At 39.4% G+C, this 17,089-nt stretch overlaps 1 protein-coding gene across 5 annotated transcripts in view; it reads right to left on the reverse strand.

Moving 5' to 3' along the window:
• ATP7B (ATPase copper transporting beta) overlaps positions 1-17,089 on the reverse strand; it is a 37,399-nt gene that overhangs the window by 9,152 nt on the left and 11,158 nt on the right. For 4 of the 5 annotated variants that reach the window (XM_063315342.1, XM_063315351.1, XM_063315368.1 and 1 more), the window contains exons 2-13: positions 14,983-16,207; positions 13,686-13,931; positions 13,109-13,272; positions 12,243-12,404; positions 11,548-11,624; positions 10,785-10,953; positions 10,394-10,627; positions 7,101-7,192; positions 5,347-5,474; positions 4,160-4,314; positions 2,384-2,518; positions 710-904 (exon numbers count right to left, since the gene is read on the reverse strand). In XM_063315342.1, the coding sequence (XP_063171412.1) occupies positions 710-904; positions 2,384-2,518; positions 4,160-4,314; positions 5,347-5,474; positions 7,101-7,192; positions 10,394-10,627; positions 10,785-10,953; positions 11,548-11,624; positions 12,243-12,404; positions 13,109-13,272; positions 13,686-13,931; positions 14,983-16,162 (2,937 nt within the window). In that variant the 5' untranslated portion in view covers positions 16,163-16,207. The remainder of the gene's footprint in view (positions 1-709; positions 905-2,383; positions 2,519-4,159; positions 4,315-5,346; positions 5,475-7,100; positions 7,193-10,393; positions 10,628-10,784; positions 10,954-11,547; positions 11,625-12,242; positions 12,405-13,108; positions 13,273-13,685; positions 13,932-14,982; positions 16,208-17,089) is intronic. The other variant, XM_063315360.1, reaches the window with a different exon arrangement.

Raw genomic sequence — 17,089 nt, forward strand, 5'->3', positions numbered from 1 at the left:
ATCAATTTTTTGACACCAAGTATTTTTTGAATACTGAAACATGTAAGCAACAATTCAAAATCTAGTACTTTTCTCTTATCTAATGTCCTTTAGGGAGAAAAGGTTTGCATAGTTTGTACATTTCTTCTGAGTTCTGCACTGGTGGAAATTTTTCTTGTTTATGAAGTAAATTCTTTTTTCTTTTTTTGTGATTTTTTTGTTAGGTAAAGTCTCTTTCAAGTCAAAAACTCATGGACACATCCATGTAGTTTTCTTGGCAACACACAGAAATAGTTCGTCCCAGCCTTCTTCTAAGAAGTATATGACTTCATTAGGGCCATTAATATTACCTGACAGATCTGCTAATGTCTTAAATGCAAGTCAATCTCTGCATTTAAGTCTGACAAAGTTTCACATTTTGGTCCTTCAATGCTCAACCAGGTGCCAAGGACAGGAGCAAAATAACTATTTATCTCTCTGAAGACCAAGAATTGGAACTATTTGCTATGTCAAACCTGAATTCTGGGCATCTGAATTAAGTTGCACACTAAGGCTGCAATTGTTAGCCCCTGGAACCATTCTAGTGTTTACTACTCAGTAGGCATGCAAAGGAACACACGGTAAGCCTGCTTTCTGGTTTGTTTAAAAAGAGAGTGGCACAGGCTATAAAAACTTGCTTCCAGTCTAGGGCTAATAACAACAGTCATGAGTTAGCAATGATAATATTAACCTTGTATGCCATTTCCAGCGGTTTCCCACCTTTGATGAGAATACCATTCTGAGCAGCAACTCCAGTGCCCACCATCACAGCAGTTGGAGTAGCCAGGCCCAAAGAACAAGGACATGCAATGCACAGCACAGTGATGGAGGTTTGGAAGGCAAACCGTAGGATAATTTCGGCTTTCGGGATGTGTTTGCTGTGATTCTGGAATTAAAGCAAGAAATATTTACTTGCAAGAGATATCTAGTTATTGGTAATCCTTTATATTAGCAAGATTACACACACACACATGCTCTCACATACCTTTATGCTGTTCTTTTGGAGATAAATCACTGCATGTGATAATTTAGCCCCTCTACCAATTAGCACACCCAGAACTGTAAATTTCTTTAGGTTGCAATTGACAAATAAGAATATTCTATCAATTGTGTTTAATTGCCTAGTGAGAATACATTGTCTTCTCCTAATAGTTAAATCTGATCATTTCCATTTTGCTCCTGTCCTTAGTACCCTGCTGAACAGCTGCTCTTCTTCTTCTTTAGTAGCATTTTGGGTATTTGAAGACTGACAAATAAATAACTTGGGACACTGCAAGATGGCTAAGATCCAAAGATTTCCTCATTCTGTTTAATTTTATGATTGCTGTTCTGTTTGGCAGCCCAAACTAAACAGCCTCTGCAACTGTACATAGTAACACTAGAACTAAAACTGCTGCTTTTGCCCAAATTATATTTGGCAATTAATCAGATTAATTCACATAGTAACATTCACCAATCATATTAATGTGAGAGAAAGAGAACAAACACACGTCTTGACAGTGAGATGCTATGATAACTGGGTAGAAGTAAAAAAATGTTCCCCTGGATTTGTTTGCATTTCATTCCCAAATATGATAGCTAAGATCTTGCGAAACCCATTTGCTTCTCTCCTCTTTTCAATCCCAATTGAGACGTAAAGAAACTGCATTGGAAACCAGCATGAAAAAAAAATCTAATGCCTTTTCAGATTTGAGTGATAAGTGACAGATATCTGGATCCTGGATTTCATAATTTCCTGGCGATCTTAAATGTATGTTCCAACTTTCACAAAAATACTTCTGAATAATTGCAAAAAAAAGGTACAGGTATATGAATGTAGGGATGTGGTGGCGCTGCGGGTTAAACCGCTGAGCTGCTGAGCTTGCCCATCGGCGGTTCGAATCTGCGTGACGGGGTAAGCTCCCATTGCTAGTCCCAGCTCCTGCCAACCTAGCAGCTCAAAAACATGCAAATGTGAGTAGATTAATAGGTACCGCTTCAGCAGGCAGGTAACGGCATTCCGTTTAGTCATGCTGGCCACATGACCACGGAAGTGTCTACGGACAAACACCGGCTCTTCAACTTTGAAACAGAGATGAGCACCGCCCCCTAGAGTCGGACACGAATGGACTTAATGTCAAGGGAAACCTTTACCTTTACCTACATGAATGTACAACATACACATGTGCAAACCTCTGGGCTGTTCATTGCTAGTTAATTCTCAACTTATTTATACCTTTTATACTCTCCTACCACAATACCCTTATAAGAAGATACCCTGAAAAGTTATGTTTTGGTATTGTTCACTTGCATTTTTATTAATGCATGTTAAAGCCATGTTTGTCTGGATATAAGTAATTACAATAATTAAATAAACAGTACTTACAGGAAAATATTTCAGCACAACATCAAATTGTACAAATCCAATTACAATCCACGTTATCAGTGTTGCTGTTGAAATTATTATGATAAATGGGACAAAATAACTACTAAATCTGTCAGCCAGTTGCTGGATGGGTGCCTGCAAGTCAGAAACAATAGCTTCTTACTGGTGCACAATACAAAAAAGATACATAAAGAGACTTACCTAATCAAGTCTTTTACAAATACATCTGGTTGAGAGAAATAGAGATTTCTCTCCATATTCCTCACCCACTTAAATCCTCTGATTAAAATGCCATTTGTGAATTAACTGAAAGTTAATTTGCCTCTTGAAGGTGTGAGCTGAACTGGACATATTGTCAGAAATCCATCTGATTTAAAACCAGAGGCTGCCTTATCAAATATAAAATGAAACTTCCTTTCCACATGTTTGTGTGTATGTGTGTGCATGCACAAAAGTGCTTTGCTATTTTTCTTCTCTACCCCACTCCTGTAACAAGATTGAACTCAGCTAGAACTAAAGAATTTGAAGCTGTGAGGGGGGCGATGGACAGCCACAGAGCAGCCATGAACGGGATTTAGTTCTCATTATCCATGTGACTTTCTTATGCTCAAAAACTGACACTGGGAAGCAAACTGAAAGAATTTAACAAAATAATTTCCAGTCTCACTAGTTTGCTCCAAAACAAATAGTATTTGATTTGAGGGGGGTCGGGGAGGCTGACAAGTTTCAGACCAGATCCATGATTTATTCTGTGTGCGTGCATAAACCCAAGGAGTTTATGCAGCCCGCTAAGTCAAAGCCTAAACACATTCCAACTTATTATAGTGAATAAACCCAGTTTCTCTTAAATCCAAACCAGCAGCAGTACTTCTATGCCTACTTTACATCTATTGGCTGGCAATGGAAGCATCCAAATGGACGTAGCTCCCACATGCCCTCCAGCACAAATCTTCTAATGCTGAAGAGTAGAACCCATTGATTCATCATTCCAATAGGCAATCTCATGGCGAACAGACATTTTGTCAATCACTACACTGTGGAGAAAACACAGCGTCTCATTTCAGGAGAAGTACTAATTTGTAGTACTAATTTGGATCTAACTCAACTTCTGGGTAACCACCAAATAATTATTGTGCAACAAAGCAGCAGTCTGAAGAAATGCTTTTAGCCTCCTACTGAAAGCAAGAGGATTTACTTCCAAGGAAATATGTTCAGGACTGTAAGGACTAGAGCAATCTATATAAGGTGCTTCAACTAGTACTTCTGTGGTGACGAGGTCCTTGGCCCAGCAGTTGCAACTGCACATGATCTTTCTGCAGTAAGATCATAAAGGCCTTCTGCAGTCTCCTATCTCTTAGCCTGTGCTAACACGTGCTTTCCTTACCAGTTCCCTGTCCCAGCAGGACTGACTAAACCATAGAATCAGGATGGAGAAGACTATGTAGGCCATCTCATCCAACGCAGTTTAACACAGTGGCTTAAGGTCATATTGTGAACTGGGCACAGAAAATAAATAGGATTCAGAAAGCAAGAAGGCCAACTAAGTGGACTAGATTTAGATTATCTTCCTAAACCAGGTCCCCTTCAAATGCTGGCAGAAGCTGGAATTCAGAGGGTCCCAGATGGGGAAGGATGGGAAAAGAACTTTGAGAAATATTTTAGGAGAGGGGTTTTAGTTTCATACAAGGGTTTGGGAGTGGGCTCCAGTAATTTGAACAACCAGATGAGCATATGAACTCAAAAGCCCCCTCTCCGCCAACACTTTGTTTGTTTTACCTTTGACATCTGAGCTTCTTCAACTAGTTTCACAATTTGCGCCAGGGTGGTATCAGAGCCAACATGAGTTGCATTTACAAGCACAGAGCCATGAGCATTGAGAGAACCTGCAATTACTGTGCTGCCAGGTTTTTTAGTGACTGGCATGGCTTCTCCTATAAATAAAATACGTTAATCCACCAACATGTTTTAATAGCATTTCACACATATAGGGGCAGTTACAAAAAATTAGAGGTACATTAAGATATATGCTCAGTTTTGAAGAAAGCCACACCTCAGTGCAAAGTAACAAGATCAAGGTGCAGATGAACTGCAACTGCTCTTTGGTGAAACTGAATCCTAGCCAGCCAACACTTTGTTCTCTGTTTTTGCTATTTTCTTCCCCATAGCAACCTTGCATCTCGTTCTCAACAACTAAGCCACTCAAGCAGCAAAATACAACTCTTTATCCAGAAACTGATAACGTGAACTCTTGTTTTTTCCCCAAAGCTATTTTATTAAATTATTTCTGCAGTTTATTAGGAAAATAAATTTGAATTCCAAGGAATGCCTTCAAATATACTGTAGCTTGTGCAAAGTAAATTAGGAATCAAGAGCTCTGGACCAAAGGGTGTGGGGGCAGAGCAGAAGAGGAGGGAAAAATGTTTGTTAATGCGGATAACTTCATTATTTCACCCAGTTATTAATAGGACCCAACAGTATCCATCTGGGGCTAAAGGGATCCCCTTCCCAATTTCCGTTCCCTTCAGGCACCAAAGCTGCTGGGATTCTTTCTAGACAAGATTTGGGCCATATGTAGCTAATGCAACATGGAGAGAAGCCCAACCAGAGGCCAAGAAGTAAAAATGCCTTCAAATCAAGATGAATCACTTAAACACATCCATATAATTTTCTTGGAATGAAACAGAAGTGGTTCACCTTTCCATCTTCAGGGATCTTTTTTGACTTCCCATTCTACCCTAAACCCTTGGACTTCCAACATGGCTCCCCCATCCAAGTACTAACCTGAGCTTATCCAGTTTAGCCTTCTAACCAATCAAGGTCAGCTAGACGTTACCTTTTTGGATGCTACCTAGCTCTGGTTTATTTCATCTCCCCCCAATCTATCTGCATGTCAGCAACTCTTTGATACAGAGATCAAGGCTTTGGAAAGGTAAATTATTTCTTCTTTAAAAATAAGGAATTACCAGTTATGAGAGATTCATCGGCCATAGAACTGCCTTCAATCACTTTTCCATCAACTGGAAATTTCCCACCAGGGACCACCTTTACAATATCTCCTCGTTGAACTAGTTCAACAGGAATTTGCTCTTCCCTGTAAGATAGAACTCAATTAAAATTCAGTGCAACTTTTTTGTGCTATCCTAATAAAGATAAATATCCAGCAATAGAAAAAAAACACATGTGATAAATAAGTTTTTTTTTAATATCCAAAAACTATTTTTATGTACAGTCATTTGACTGCATATGCCAAAAGATTACAGTATTGGACTAAGGCCAGGGATACCAGCTTCATCTCCACTTTCAACTTCAAAAACTCACTGGGTGACTTTGGGCTAGTCACTCTCTCTTTCAGCCCAGCCCACTTCACTGAGCTGTTGGAGGGAAACCTAGAGAAGAAAGTGCTGTGCATATCCACTTGAGCTCTTGGAGGAAAGGCAGCTAATCTAATATGTTAATAAATTTCAGAATGCTGGGAAATTGAGCTCCTCTCCGACCAAGTACCACAAGACAACATTTATTGCCCCAAGATTTTTAATCTACTTCTTATCTGTAGTCAACTGACTTTACAAGAGAGAATAAAACTAAACACAATCATTTATTTAAATTTTATTTATACTGATTGCTTGCATTTATATTTCACTTCCATCAACTCTCAGCAATGATGAGTTAGAACAAATATAAAAGAAAAGACATGTATAACACTACACATGTAAATTTTTAAAATTCAGTCATACACACACACACATACATACACTGTATATCTACTCCAAAAAAATAAAAGATCTTAAAAAGATCAAATTTAAATCACATTGTTTTAAGTCGGATTTATACAGACATTGTTAGATCCTTTGAGTGTTAAGATTAACATACTTGTTATAATAAACATATTCCTTGTAATAACACTTACAGAAATACTAGATGGAAAGACTCCCTGGAAAGTCTTTAAGCAAGGAGCAAACAAAGGACATACTTCACTTATTTTATATGTCCATCTAAACTAAGGCAGATTTAGGGTCATTGGTGAATGTTTGTAGTGAAGGTATCAAATATGATCAGTAAGAAAATCCTTCTCTACATGTAAACTCTAAACTCATTCAGTAATTTATACATATCTCATTAGAAAATAAAGGGATTAATATTTGGCCCACTAAATAAAAATTATTACCGAAGGTCAGATGTTGCTTCTTGTCAAAATCCAGAAACTGTTGTTTTAAAATGCCTTACTGCACTGTTTTTTTCAAACTTGGCAGTTTTAAGATGTGTAGACTTCAACTCCCGGAATTCCCCAGCCAGCACACTGGCTGGAGAATTCTGGGAGCTAAAGTCCACACAACTTAAAGCTGCCAGCTTTGAAAAACACTGCCTTACTGCATCCATACCAATACTAATAGCTGGGGAGAGAATCCCAAAGGGGAAAAAACAGCTTTAGGCTTTTTCTTACCACTGGACAGTGAAGAGATCATTAATCACAAAGGAGAATTTTGCAGGCACAACTCCACTTAGCTACTTAATCTACATACCGCAGTTCCTAACAGATGGATCAGACATAAATGGATTATTTAAAACATGGAGCTATGTTACAGTGTGCCCTCAAAATCAATTACATCCACCACAATGCATTTACAGCCACCACTTCCATACGAATTTTCCACGTTATTGGAAGAACTGGAAATACTGCTGCATAAAGAAAAAAAAAACATTTGTACCACTAACATACCTCATGATGCAGCCGTCAGGTCCAAGTGTCACTACAACAGCTTCTGTAGCTTGAAGAGAAATTAATTTAGCAAGCGCTTCTGATGTTTTACTCTGAAACAGAGACAAATGTCTGAAGCTAGTCTTCACAGTATACTTGCACCGCTTCCAGCTGAATTACACATGCTGTATTCTAAGAACTGATTGGTATTATTATATACTATATTATACTATTACTGGTGCACAAACAGAGTGGAATGTTAGCTATTCTAAGACGTTTAGACTATAGATCCCATTCTGTAAGTAGTCATGCACTGTGCAAAAGCATTAGTGTTTTACCGAATGGGGGTCAAAAGGGCATTGTGTTTTGAAATACACAAACCAAAGGAAGCCAACCAGCATTTCTGGGAAGCTCCTTTTTCTGCACACTTTAATTGCTATTATTAGTCTGGATGCCTGCATTAGAATTTCACTGGTTTGCTCTTTTTACCTTGTCTGTCTGTCATCCATGGTGACTGCCCATCTCTCTCACCCCCCATTATAACCACTGCTGCTTTTCTTCCATAAAACAATGGAGCACATAAGACCTATTTCTATGCAGTCCTAGGGCACACTAAATCTGCTTAGCTTCACCAAGCTTGCATCTCTGTGTGCAAACAAAATGCACCTTGTAAAAAAGTTTTTTAAAAAGTGAACAATTGAATCCTTTCACCATAGTGTGCTACTGTATGTTATGACAAATGCATTTGATACAAACCCTCAAGCAATTGTATTTGCTTCTTGCTATTATTCCAGAGACCTTCATAAGAAATCCATGTGTCATCACATCCTTGCAACCATCCTGAGAGGTAGCTGGGGCTGAAATGGTCCAGCCGGCCAAGATGATGAGCAAACTTCATAGTCAGTGGAGGATTAAATCCAATTCAGCTGTTCAACCATACAGACTCAGATCAAAGCTACTCTGAGCAACTGAGAGTTTGGGCAAACAAAACCTGCTGCTCTGAATGCCGCTTTCCTTTCAAAACTAAGATGCAGCAGGTGGCTACCAAGGCAAGGGACTTCTTCCGGGTGATGCTTGCTGGTGGAATGTTGCCCATAGGGAGGCTCAGTTGGTATTTATATTAAATGATATCATCTGAGTAGAGTGCAAAGACTGACCTGCCCTGTTCGTCTTTGCCAATTACTTATACCAGCCTGCATTTTTCCATCTCTGATTGCTTTTACATGAGTCTTCTGAATGATATTTTCACTCTACTGCCATTTTAATAGTTGAAAGCCGTGCTGAACGTTTTAAGGACATGGTGCAAGTTTCAAAGAACATATACCTGCCTTATTGGGGGAATTACCAATTATAACCTCCTTTTGAACGATAAAGCAGTGGGGAACCTTTTAATGGCGAGCCCCACGTTTGTTTGGGGTTTACAGGGGAAGTTGCAGGGGATATGCTGATGCAAAAATGGATGGGGCACCACTTTATTTATTTATTTATTTATTTATTTCCCTTTGTTGCAGTCAAAAGGCCAGCACTAGGAATATGCACATTCAATTCTTTAAGAGAAGAATAAAATTAAAAGTAGAATAAAAGTTAAGGCATTAAAACAGTCATTACCCTGCCACATTCTACACTGAGCAGTCATTACTTCCAGAGATAGCAAACCATAGCACAACATTTGCAACCTTGTAGGTATGGTGTACTTTATCTACCAGCAGATATGTATCTCATCTAAAAATATATAAAAATTGACTGCAGTATGCAATCTGTCCGTAGGGTGACGGTAAAATGATCTATATTGTCCCTATTGTCATCAAAACAGGTACAGTGTAAGTCAACAGGAAGAACATAAAGATTCTACTTAATCAGACCCATATGGCTGACATGACTCTTCATTAATGTCTTCTGAAAACACACTGGAGGGCACACAGGTTGGGCCACATATTACACATTAAAGAAGTAGGAGCTACAAGGCATTCAACCTTCAGCCATGGAAGCTCAGACTTTGGGCCAGTCCCTATTTCTCAACACAAACTACCTGACAGGATTGTTGTTATGGGCAAAACTGGAAAAGGGAATGCTGCCTGGAGGAAATGCAGCATGTAAACTAACAAACTGTCATGATCACCGTTGCGATGCTTGTGACATCGCAACGGCTCGCATAACAATACAGGGAAATGGGTACCGGGCGGATTAAGGAAAAAGGCAACTAGCTAACAAAAGAGAGCAACAAGTGCTGGCAACAAAGTATTGACTCTAGCCAGAGGCACGGAGAGATACAATGTTGCAAAGAAGGTAATTGACAAGACCAGACCACGAGGCTCGCCTGAGCTGACAAAGAGATTACCAACCGAGATTACGAACCTGATCGCCGGCAATGAACCATCACCGGCCGGGAAAACAGTCAAGGAAATGCCCGAAGCACAGGAGGGGCTCCACGACCCCTCACCTACCGGCAATGGAACCAACGGGGCTCGGGGCGCACCCGGAGTAAGAAGGGGTGGAGCGCTGACCGGCGCGGGCTATTTAAATCCCGTTCTGGCGCGCTCCACTCACTCTCAGCTTTTCAAAAGGGCATGCATTCTGTTCTATCAATAAAGCCAGAACCTAAGCCCACGCTAGCGTCTGTGTCTTTACTGGTTAGCAGGCAGAGCCTGACACAAACAAACACAATATCAAGGCAGATATTGCAACTAAACATTCATTCTAGTAAACCAATGCAAACAAATTACCTGGAGAACTTGAGGAATCATGGCAGGGTTTTTTTAAGGGAAAGGCTGGAGGAGAATCTTCCAGCATGGAAAGAGAAGACTGGCCGGTTGTCAGCCAGGCCAGAACCAAGAACACATGGGAAGCCCTTTCCCTTCCCCAATTCCTTCTGTCACCTCTCCTTTGTACAACTCTCTCCCTTCTCCTTATCTGCTCAAATGATGCAGGAGATGGACAAGTCAATTGAAGAAGGCCCAGTCTTGCTTTAAGTTTAAACCTTCTCAAGCTAGAAAAGTGACCTAAATGTTCTCTAGGACAGGTGGGCAATGTGCTGCAATGACTGACACCCCAGTAAGGAGCACCTACAAATGCCATTTTTTCAAAATCAATATGAATATAAGGAGTTAAAATGGCTGAAGCCTCGTAAGACATTCCAATCTCTTATATGTGGCTATTGCATGAGATTTCTGTTTTTTACTTGAGATGTAAATCATTAGACTTTGACGCATATCTTATTTTTTGATACCCATGACAACATACGAGATTGTATGATGATGCCTGCTGCCCTAGAAAGATTGTGGATTCTTGCCCTTGAGCCCTCAAGAAATACCAACCTTTGCTATGTGTTCTAGCCATCTCCCAAGAGCTATGAATACAAACAGCATTGGAGGGGTGTCAAAAAATGTGATGGGACTCTGTTCAGCCTCTTCAGTAACTGCAACCATCAAAATGATACATGAATAGACGTAAGCAGTTGATGTGGCCAATACTATCAGGACATCCATATTGGCCATTTTGTGCTTTAATGACTTGTAGGCTTGAACATAGAAGTACCATCCACCCAGAAACTGGAAGAGAGAGGCAGGGGGAGAGAGAGGAGCAGTTAGCATTCCATCACGTTCTGTCTAGGTGGCTCAATCAAATTTGTTATTCTTAGAATAAAGATTTATAGCCAATTATATAACGAGAGATGTTAAAAAGAGAGAATTTAAAGAACCTCCATACCTGAACCAAAGTACAAAGTACAAAAAAGAGAAGGTTTAGAACAGACAGTCCAGGAATCAGGTTTTGCTCCAGCACCATTGATCCATGATCAATGGGTAATAACATATAAACCATTAAGACCAAAACTGGAATACCAAACACCAGGCTGCAAAAAAATGATTTCTTCCATCTGCAAAGGGAGAGAATCCACGCTGTTAGAAGGTGAAGCTTCCCTGGCAACTTGATTGACAAAAGCAAATTATACCATGTTTATGCCTGTGGATATCAGTGTCATCAGATTTGATACAAATGAGCCCTGAACATGGATTTGTGTGCTTCCATGTTTTATTGCGGCACATATGCGTCCAGGGCTACAATATCTGGCCTGCAGCAATCTGGATGGCCACTAGGTGGCAGCAAAAAGCCACCCGGGTTTTTGCAGCTCAGCTATGATAGCCCATACATGCACAGAAGTGTGCAACAAAGGAAATCAAAACTCTACAGTAAAAGGCACAGTGTGTAGTTCACCAATCAGATTAGAAACAATTTCTAGTTTACAAGTGGTAGACTTTTATACATGAAGGGAGGGCTGTCCCCATTTCTCCTCCTCACTTGCAACTCCATCACAGAGTTGGCAACAAAGAATCCCTCAATCTGGCACATTTCAACAATGCATGGGTATTGCAGGGAGAAGGTGCTTTTCAGCGGGCAGACGGCTAACTGGAGAGGAATATCCCCAAAACATTTGTTTATAAAATATTCTCTGGGTGGCAGCTATACTTACTGCTGGATCTCCTGTTTATGATCCAAGTTATGATCTTTTGGATCTCTTTTAGCCAAAGATGCTTGAAAACCAATTCCCTTTATAACAAAAAGCAAAGGAAATGCACTTACAAATATAAATACAAAGGGTTAATAGGTGATCATGTTACACTAAAATGGTGCTTTATTAATTACCAGAGCCACTTTTGCAATGAGTGGTAGAACTGCTTTAAAATAGGTAGACATAATTTATAGTCATGCTGAATACAGCGCAGTGCCCAAATACTGCAGGCTTGCTGACTAGGAATTTTGGAAACTGTAGCCCAATATATCTGGCAGATGATGGGTTAGGGAAGACTACCATATTGATTTGCAACCTACTAAAAAGTGCAAAAGAGCACAGAGGTTACCCGTGGTCTTCCAGTATCAGTCACTCGTCTAGGCAATCCAGTTGAGATTTACCACCTTCCCAGGCCTCTGGAGGCCAGTCCTAGCTGCTGCAGCAGTCTTCCCTAAACATTCCAGAAGTGCGGACTTCAACTCTGAGAATTCTCAGAAAGGAAATCAAAACTCTGCAGTAAACAATAGCAACAGTAGCAACACTGGATTGCGAATTCTGAGCATAAGAACTTGGACCGTTAAACTGGGGAAGATTAAACATGATGTTAGTATTATTTAACATAATGGCTCTTAGAAATGCTTGCTTTAATAGCTTACCTCAACAATTTTTATAATGTCTCGAGGACCAATCACTTCAGGATCATAATGAACACAGGCTTTTGAAGTAGCTAGGACTACAGATGCATAGAGGATGCCAGGTGTTTCAGTGAGCTTGGATTCAATGCTATGAACACATGAACTACAAGTCATTCCTAGGACCTAAAGAGAATTTCAATTAGTTATCAGCATAACTATATTGGAACTTTATATTGGAATTTTATTGTATAGTTATTGTTTTATGCTGTAAACCGCCCAGAGTCCCTCCATTCAGAGATGGGCGATGACAAAATTGATAAATAAATAAATAAATAGGAATGTCCTCTGGGCTGTCAAATCGACCATTGTTCCACTGTATCTGTATCTCCAATGTAAAAAAAAAAACTACACAAAGTTTCCTCAGTGTGGCACTTTAAACACCTTCCTGCTGTTCCAGATCAAGAAGGCATCTACAGTAGACAGAAAATGGAAGAGAAATATAGCCAGTGAGAATCCCAAGGATAAACCAGCCTTCCCTAGCCTAGTGTTTTCCAGGTGTGCTGAACCTCATCACGTGGTAGCTGGGAGACGGACTGGCAATATATTGGATTCTCAGCTGTTATATTTGCCTTTCATAAGCAGCTTTGCAACAATTCTTACACATCCCTCAGTGAATCTTTTTCTTGGGAGCAACTCAGATGCTCATGTTTGTCAGCAGTAGCTGGAATAAACCTAGAATTGTCTGTAGAAATTCTACATTCATTTGTTGTTCTGGAAACCCAAATCTTCCTTCCTTCCTATTCAAATTCCTTGCTGAATATTCACATCGATACTGTTCTGTTTGGGATGAATATGAAGCTTCTAAGTGTGTGTGTCATGATGCTCACCTTAAGATCTATGTTGCCGTCTGCCCCAGGATAATCTTGTAAAACTGAAGCTTCAAAACCCAAGTTCTCAATCAACTGGATTATTTCAAGAGGCTGAATTTTATCTGGCTTATATATTACCTCCACTTTCCCTGCCATCAATGCAACAAGCACAGAGACTATTCCTGTAAAAACAAAGCTGCATCAGACATATACATTCCTTTCTGAGTTACACAATGGTAGCACTTAGTCCAGCCTTAAAATATGGCCTTTATTCCAGCTACCATTTTAGGTACCCTGATGAGGAAGTAGATCTTTCTGAAATCTGAAGGGAAGTAGATCTTCCCTTCTAAGGCAATATATTTACAACACATGTCTAACACTAAAACCATAGCTGCATTCATGTCACTGCTAAGTACTCAATATTTGAGCTAGGTTCATTCCAATACAGTTATTCACATAACAATAAGACACTAAGATAGCCTCTATGGTTTGGACCAACAGCAAGCTATATTTAGATAATCAGCAATGGTTGAAAGCCACTAGTTCAAAAGGAGGACCCAAACGACATAAAGAGAAATGTGCTATGCCATTTTACCATCTTCTTTTTGTAAGTTCTTCTCAATGCTTGAAACACATGATGTACAAGTCATGCCTGTTACAAGCAGGAAACATTTTTCAGTGGTTCGTTCAGTGGACAACTTTGGAAAGTTAGCACGCAATTTCTTCTCCTGCAAAAATACATCTTCAGATGGCAATTCTGGGACAACTTTACTTTTCAAGGAAACAGAGGTTAGCTCACGCAGCTCCGTGCCTCCATCAGTAGGTTTTCCAACTGCTGAATCTAAAATAAGATCAACACTGCATGAATATGTGAAGAGGAAGAAATATTAGCTAATCATTATCCCAAAAGTATCTTAGGTTGCCTTTGGAAGCATTGCCTTCCTTCCTAGCAGTATTATATTTCTGAAGTTAAATGAAGAATTTTAAACAAATACAGTATATGTTGGAATGCAAACCCCAGATGGATTTAACTTTCAAAAGATGAAAAGTATGGAATCAGGACTGAGAGATTTGAACTATTTAAAACATGGGCATTCTTTTTGTGCTGAAGACCACATTCTGTCAGTGGTAATTGATTGGGGGCTGTAGGGTAGAGAGAACAAGCAAGCAGCGGAGGCGAAGAATAGCCATTGTCTCTGACGGCCTCCTTTTTCCTCTTCTTGAAAGCTCTTTCCTTTATTTCCCAAAAAATAAGTTGCAAGGAAGTGACACATCTTTCTTATGAGACATGTGATCTCTACCAAAACAAATTGTGAAGTGTTTATGCCAGTCAGGCCTAGTTAGTACTTTGATGGGAGATTATCTAAGAATACTAGGATTGTAGGTTAAACTGGAAAATCAATCCTAAAAAAGGCAATGGCAAACCTCTTCCATGCTATTACCAAGAAAACTTAATGGAAGTGTCCATGAAGTCACCAGGAGTCAAGCTTGACCTAAAGATGACATTTCAAACATTTGTTATGCTAAGAGACAACAGAACAAGCTACAATGATCTTATCCTACACATGATGGAGTATTCCATCAGCAGCCCAGAATATTAGCATTCTGAAATAATGTTGTTGAGTTTATGGATATGGCAATGTAAGGAAGTCTGTGCTGGACATAGTGTTCGCCTGATAGCTCCCTACGAAGTCTAAGGGGCTTAAAAACAGTAAGCATAAAATTTAGCTTCTAACTCTTTCCAGAGCAACTGAAAGTTAGTTTCTAATTATTTACAGATCATCCAAATCAGAAGCCACACAGAATGTCTGGGTATTTAAAATTCATTAGGTTGACACAAGAGTGTTCATGCACCCTGATTCAATAGCATAAAAAGCTGTATCATACAATACCTGTTAGGACAAAAGCATCAAATCCCATGTCTTCTACAGCAGCTCGTAACTCTTCAGAATTGGTTATAATGGAATTGTAAGATACAACTGCAGTACCTTCAGTTAAAGATACAGAAATGTGCACTACCCCTTTCCTTTGGGATATGGAGCCTTTAATAGAATTTACACAAGAATTGCAGGTCATTCCATCAATTCTAAGGATAGCTGTACTGGATACATTTGCCCCCTGTACTTGGGGAAGGTGACTAGAGAAGGAAGGTAAAGAAGATGCAGCATTTGAGATAAGTAGTCCATTTTGGCCTTCCATTCCACAAGAAAAAACAAGGTTAAAGTCACCAGGGAGAATGGCTTGGATAGCTTGCTGCAATGAAGATGGAATGATGAGTTTCTGGTCGAACCACACAGTAATCTCTTTTTGTTCCAGGGATACTCTGGTGTCTTGTATACCAGGCATCTCTGAAATCAAACTTTCAATATTGTTGGCACAAGATTTGTCATGCATTCCTTCCACTTCTAGCACTGCAACACATGTGCTCGATCCATTGTTGTCCACAGTATTTCTGTCACCACCATGTTCACTGGCCATTTTTACATTTATCTGCTGTAAGCGTTCAGCATCAACGAAACCTAGTTCTAATGGGGCTTGCTTATGCCTTATGGTGCATTCATATCCCAGGCTGTCTATGCTATTCTTTAGTTCTTCAGGCTTAATAATAAGGGGATAATAAACAATAATAGCTTCTTGGTTGTTGAGGGCCACTTTGATTTTCTTCACCCCATGTAATTTCCCAATCTTTTCTTCAATAGTATGGACACAAGACTGGCAGGTCATGCCTTCTATTTTCACCTTAATCAAAGCTTCACAGGACCACTGGCCTGAAGACTGGGCTGCCTCTATAACACTGGGATAAAATCCCAGTTTTTTAATTTCCTGGCAGATCTGCTGAGAGCTTATCTCCAGTTGCAAATATTTTACCATTACATGACTTTGCTCAAGAGATCCCTTGACATTCACAATTCCTGATATCTTGGAAATTTTGTCCTCTATGGATTGGATGCAGTCTTGGGAAGTGATACCCGAAAGATCAATTGCAACTGTGTTTATCTGAGAATGAAGAGAAGGTGAATGACCTGAATCCTCCTCAAAGCTGAGGTTGGTAAAAGCAAGCTTCTGCTTCATCGCCAAGGCTGATTCGCAGGTAGGTAAAAGGTGCTGAGGCACAGCCTGAAGTGGGCACAGAAAATTTAAAGCAAACATGAATTCTGCTGTTTTAATAAATGGGATAAATAAGAACAATCTTCTTTTTTGTGTATGCTTGCTACTTATTTGTTAGCAGTGCTATATTTGGACATTTCTAGAGCTAACAGTTGTGAACGTACCTATTTGCAACATATTTCTGTGCTCACAAAGAAGTTTAACTGAGAAATCACTTATTTTCTTCCAAAAGGGCTTATACTTCAAAGTCTTAGCAAGAGCAAGGAACACTGAAACCAAAATACAATTGTCTGATCATTTTATTAACATATGTTGTGGGGAAAATAGGAGGAGGAAGGAGTATTAGGCATGTTCGCCGCCTTGAGTTATTTATAAAAATAATAAAGGCAGGATAGAAAATAAGTAGATAAATAAATATGTCCCAATAAATACTCAGGAAAAAAAGAAAAAGGATTTTTAGAACTAACATCTAGCAGGCAGTAACAAGATTCTTCAACTTCGTATTTTTAAAAAACAGAGAGTTAGAGAAAAACTTGAAATTGTGCCCCACTCCGAAATAAAATTATTCTATCAATCTAGCCCATAATTCAAGAGCAGTGTACATATATACACAGGTATAGAGAGCTAAACAAACTGAAGACAATGTTTTACATTCAATAGGTATCCAGGTTCTATTTTATATTCACTTTTCTCTACCTTCCTCAACTGATAGCCTCTTGCTGTATTCTGTATTGCTCTTCCAGAGGAAATCTGCGATTGGACTATAAATGTAACTGAAAGTGATTAGATTAGGGAAAATTAATCAAAATATTACGAAATTCTACATTGCACTTCATCTGAATGTCCCTTCACAGAGATACGTCTTCTACTTCATGGAACCAAGGCGCAGCA

This window comes from Candoia aspera, chromosome 1, assembly GCF_035149785.1.
Source record: "Candoia aspera isolate rCanAsp1 chromosome 1, rCanAsp1.hap2, whole genome shotgun sequence".
Taxonomy (NCBI): domain Eukaryota; kingdom Metazoa; phylum Chordata; class Lepidosauria; order Squamata; family Boidae; genus Candoia; species Candoia aspera.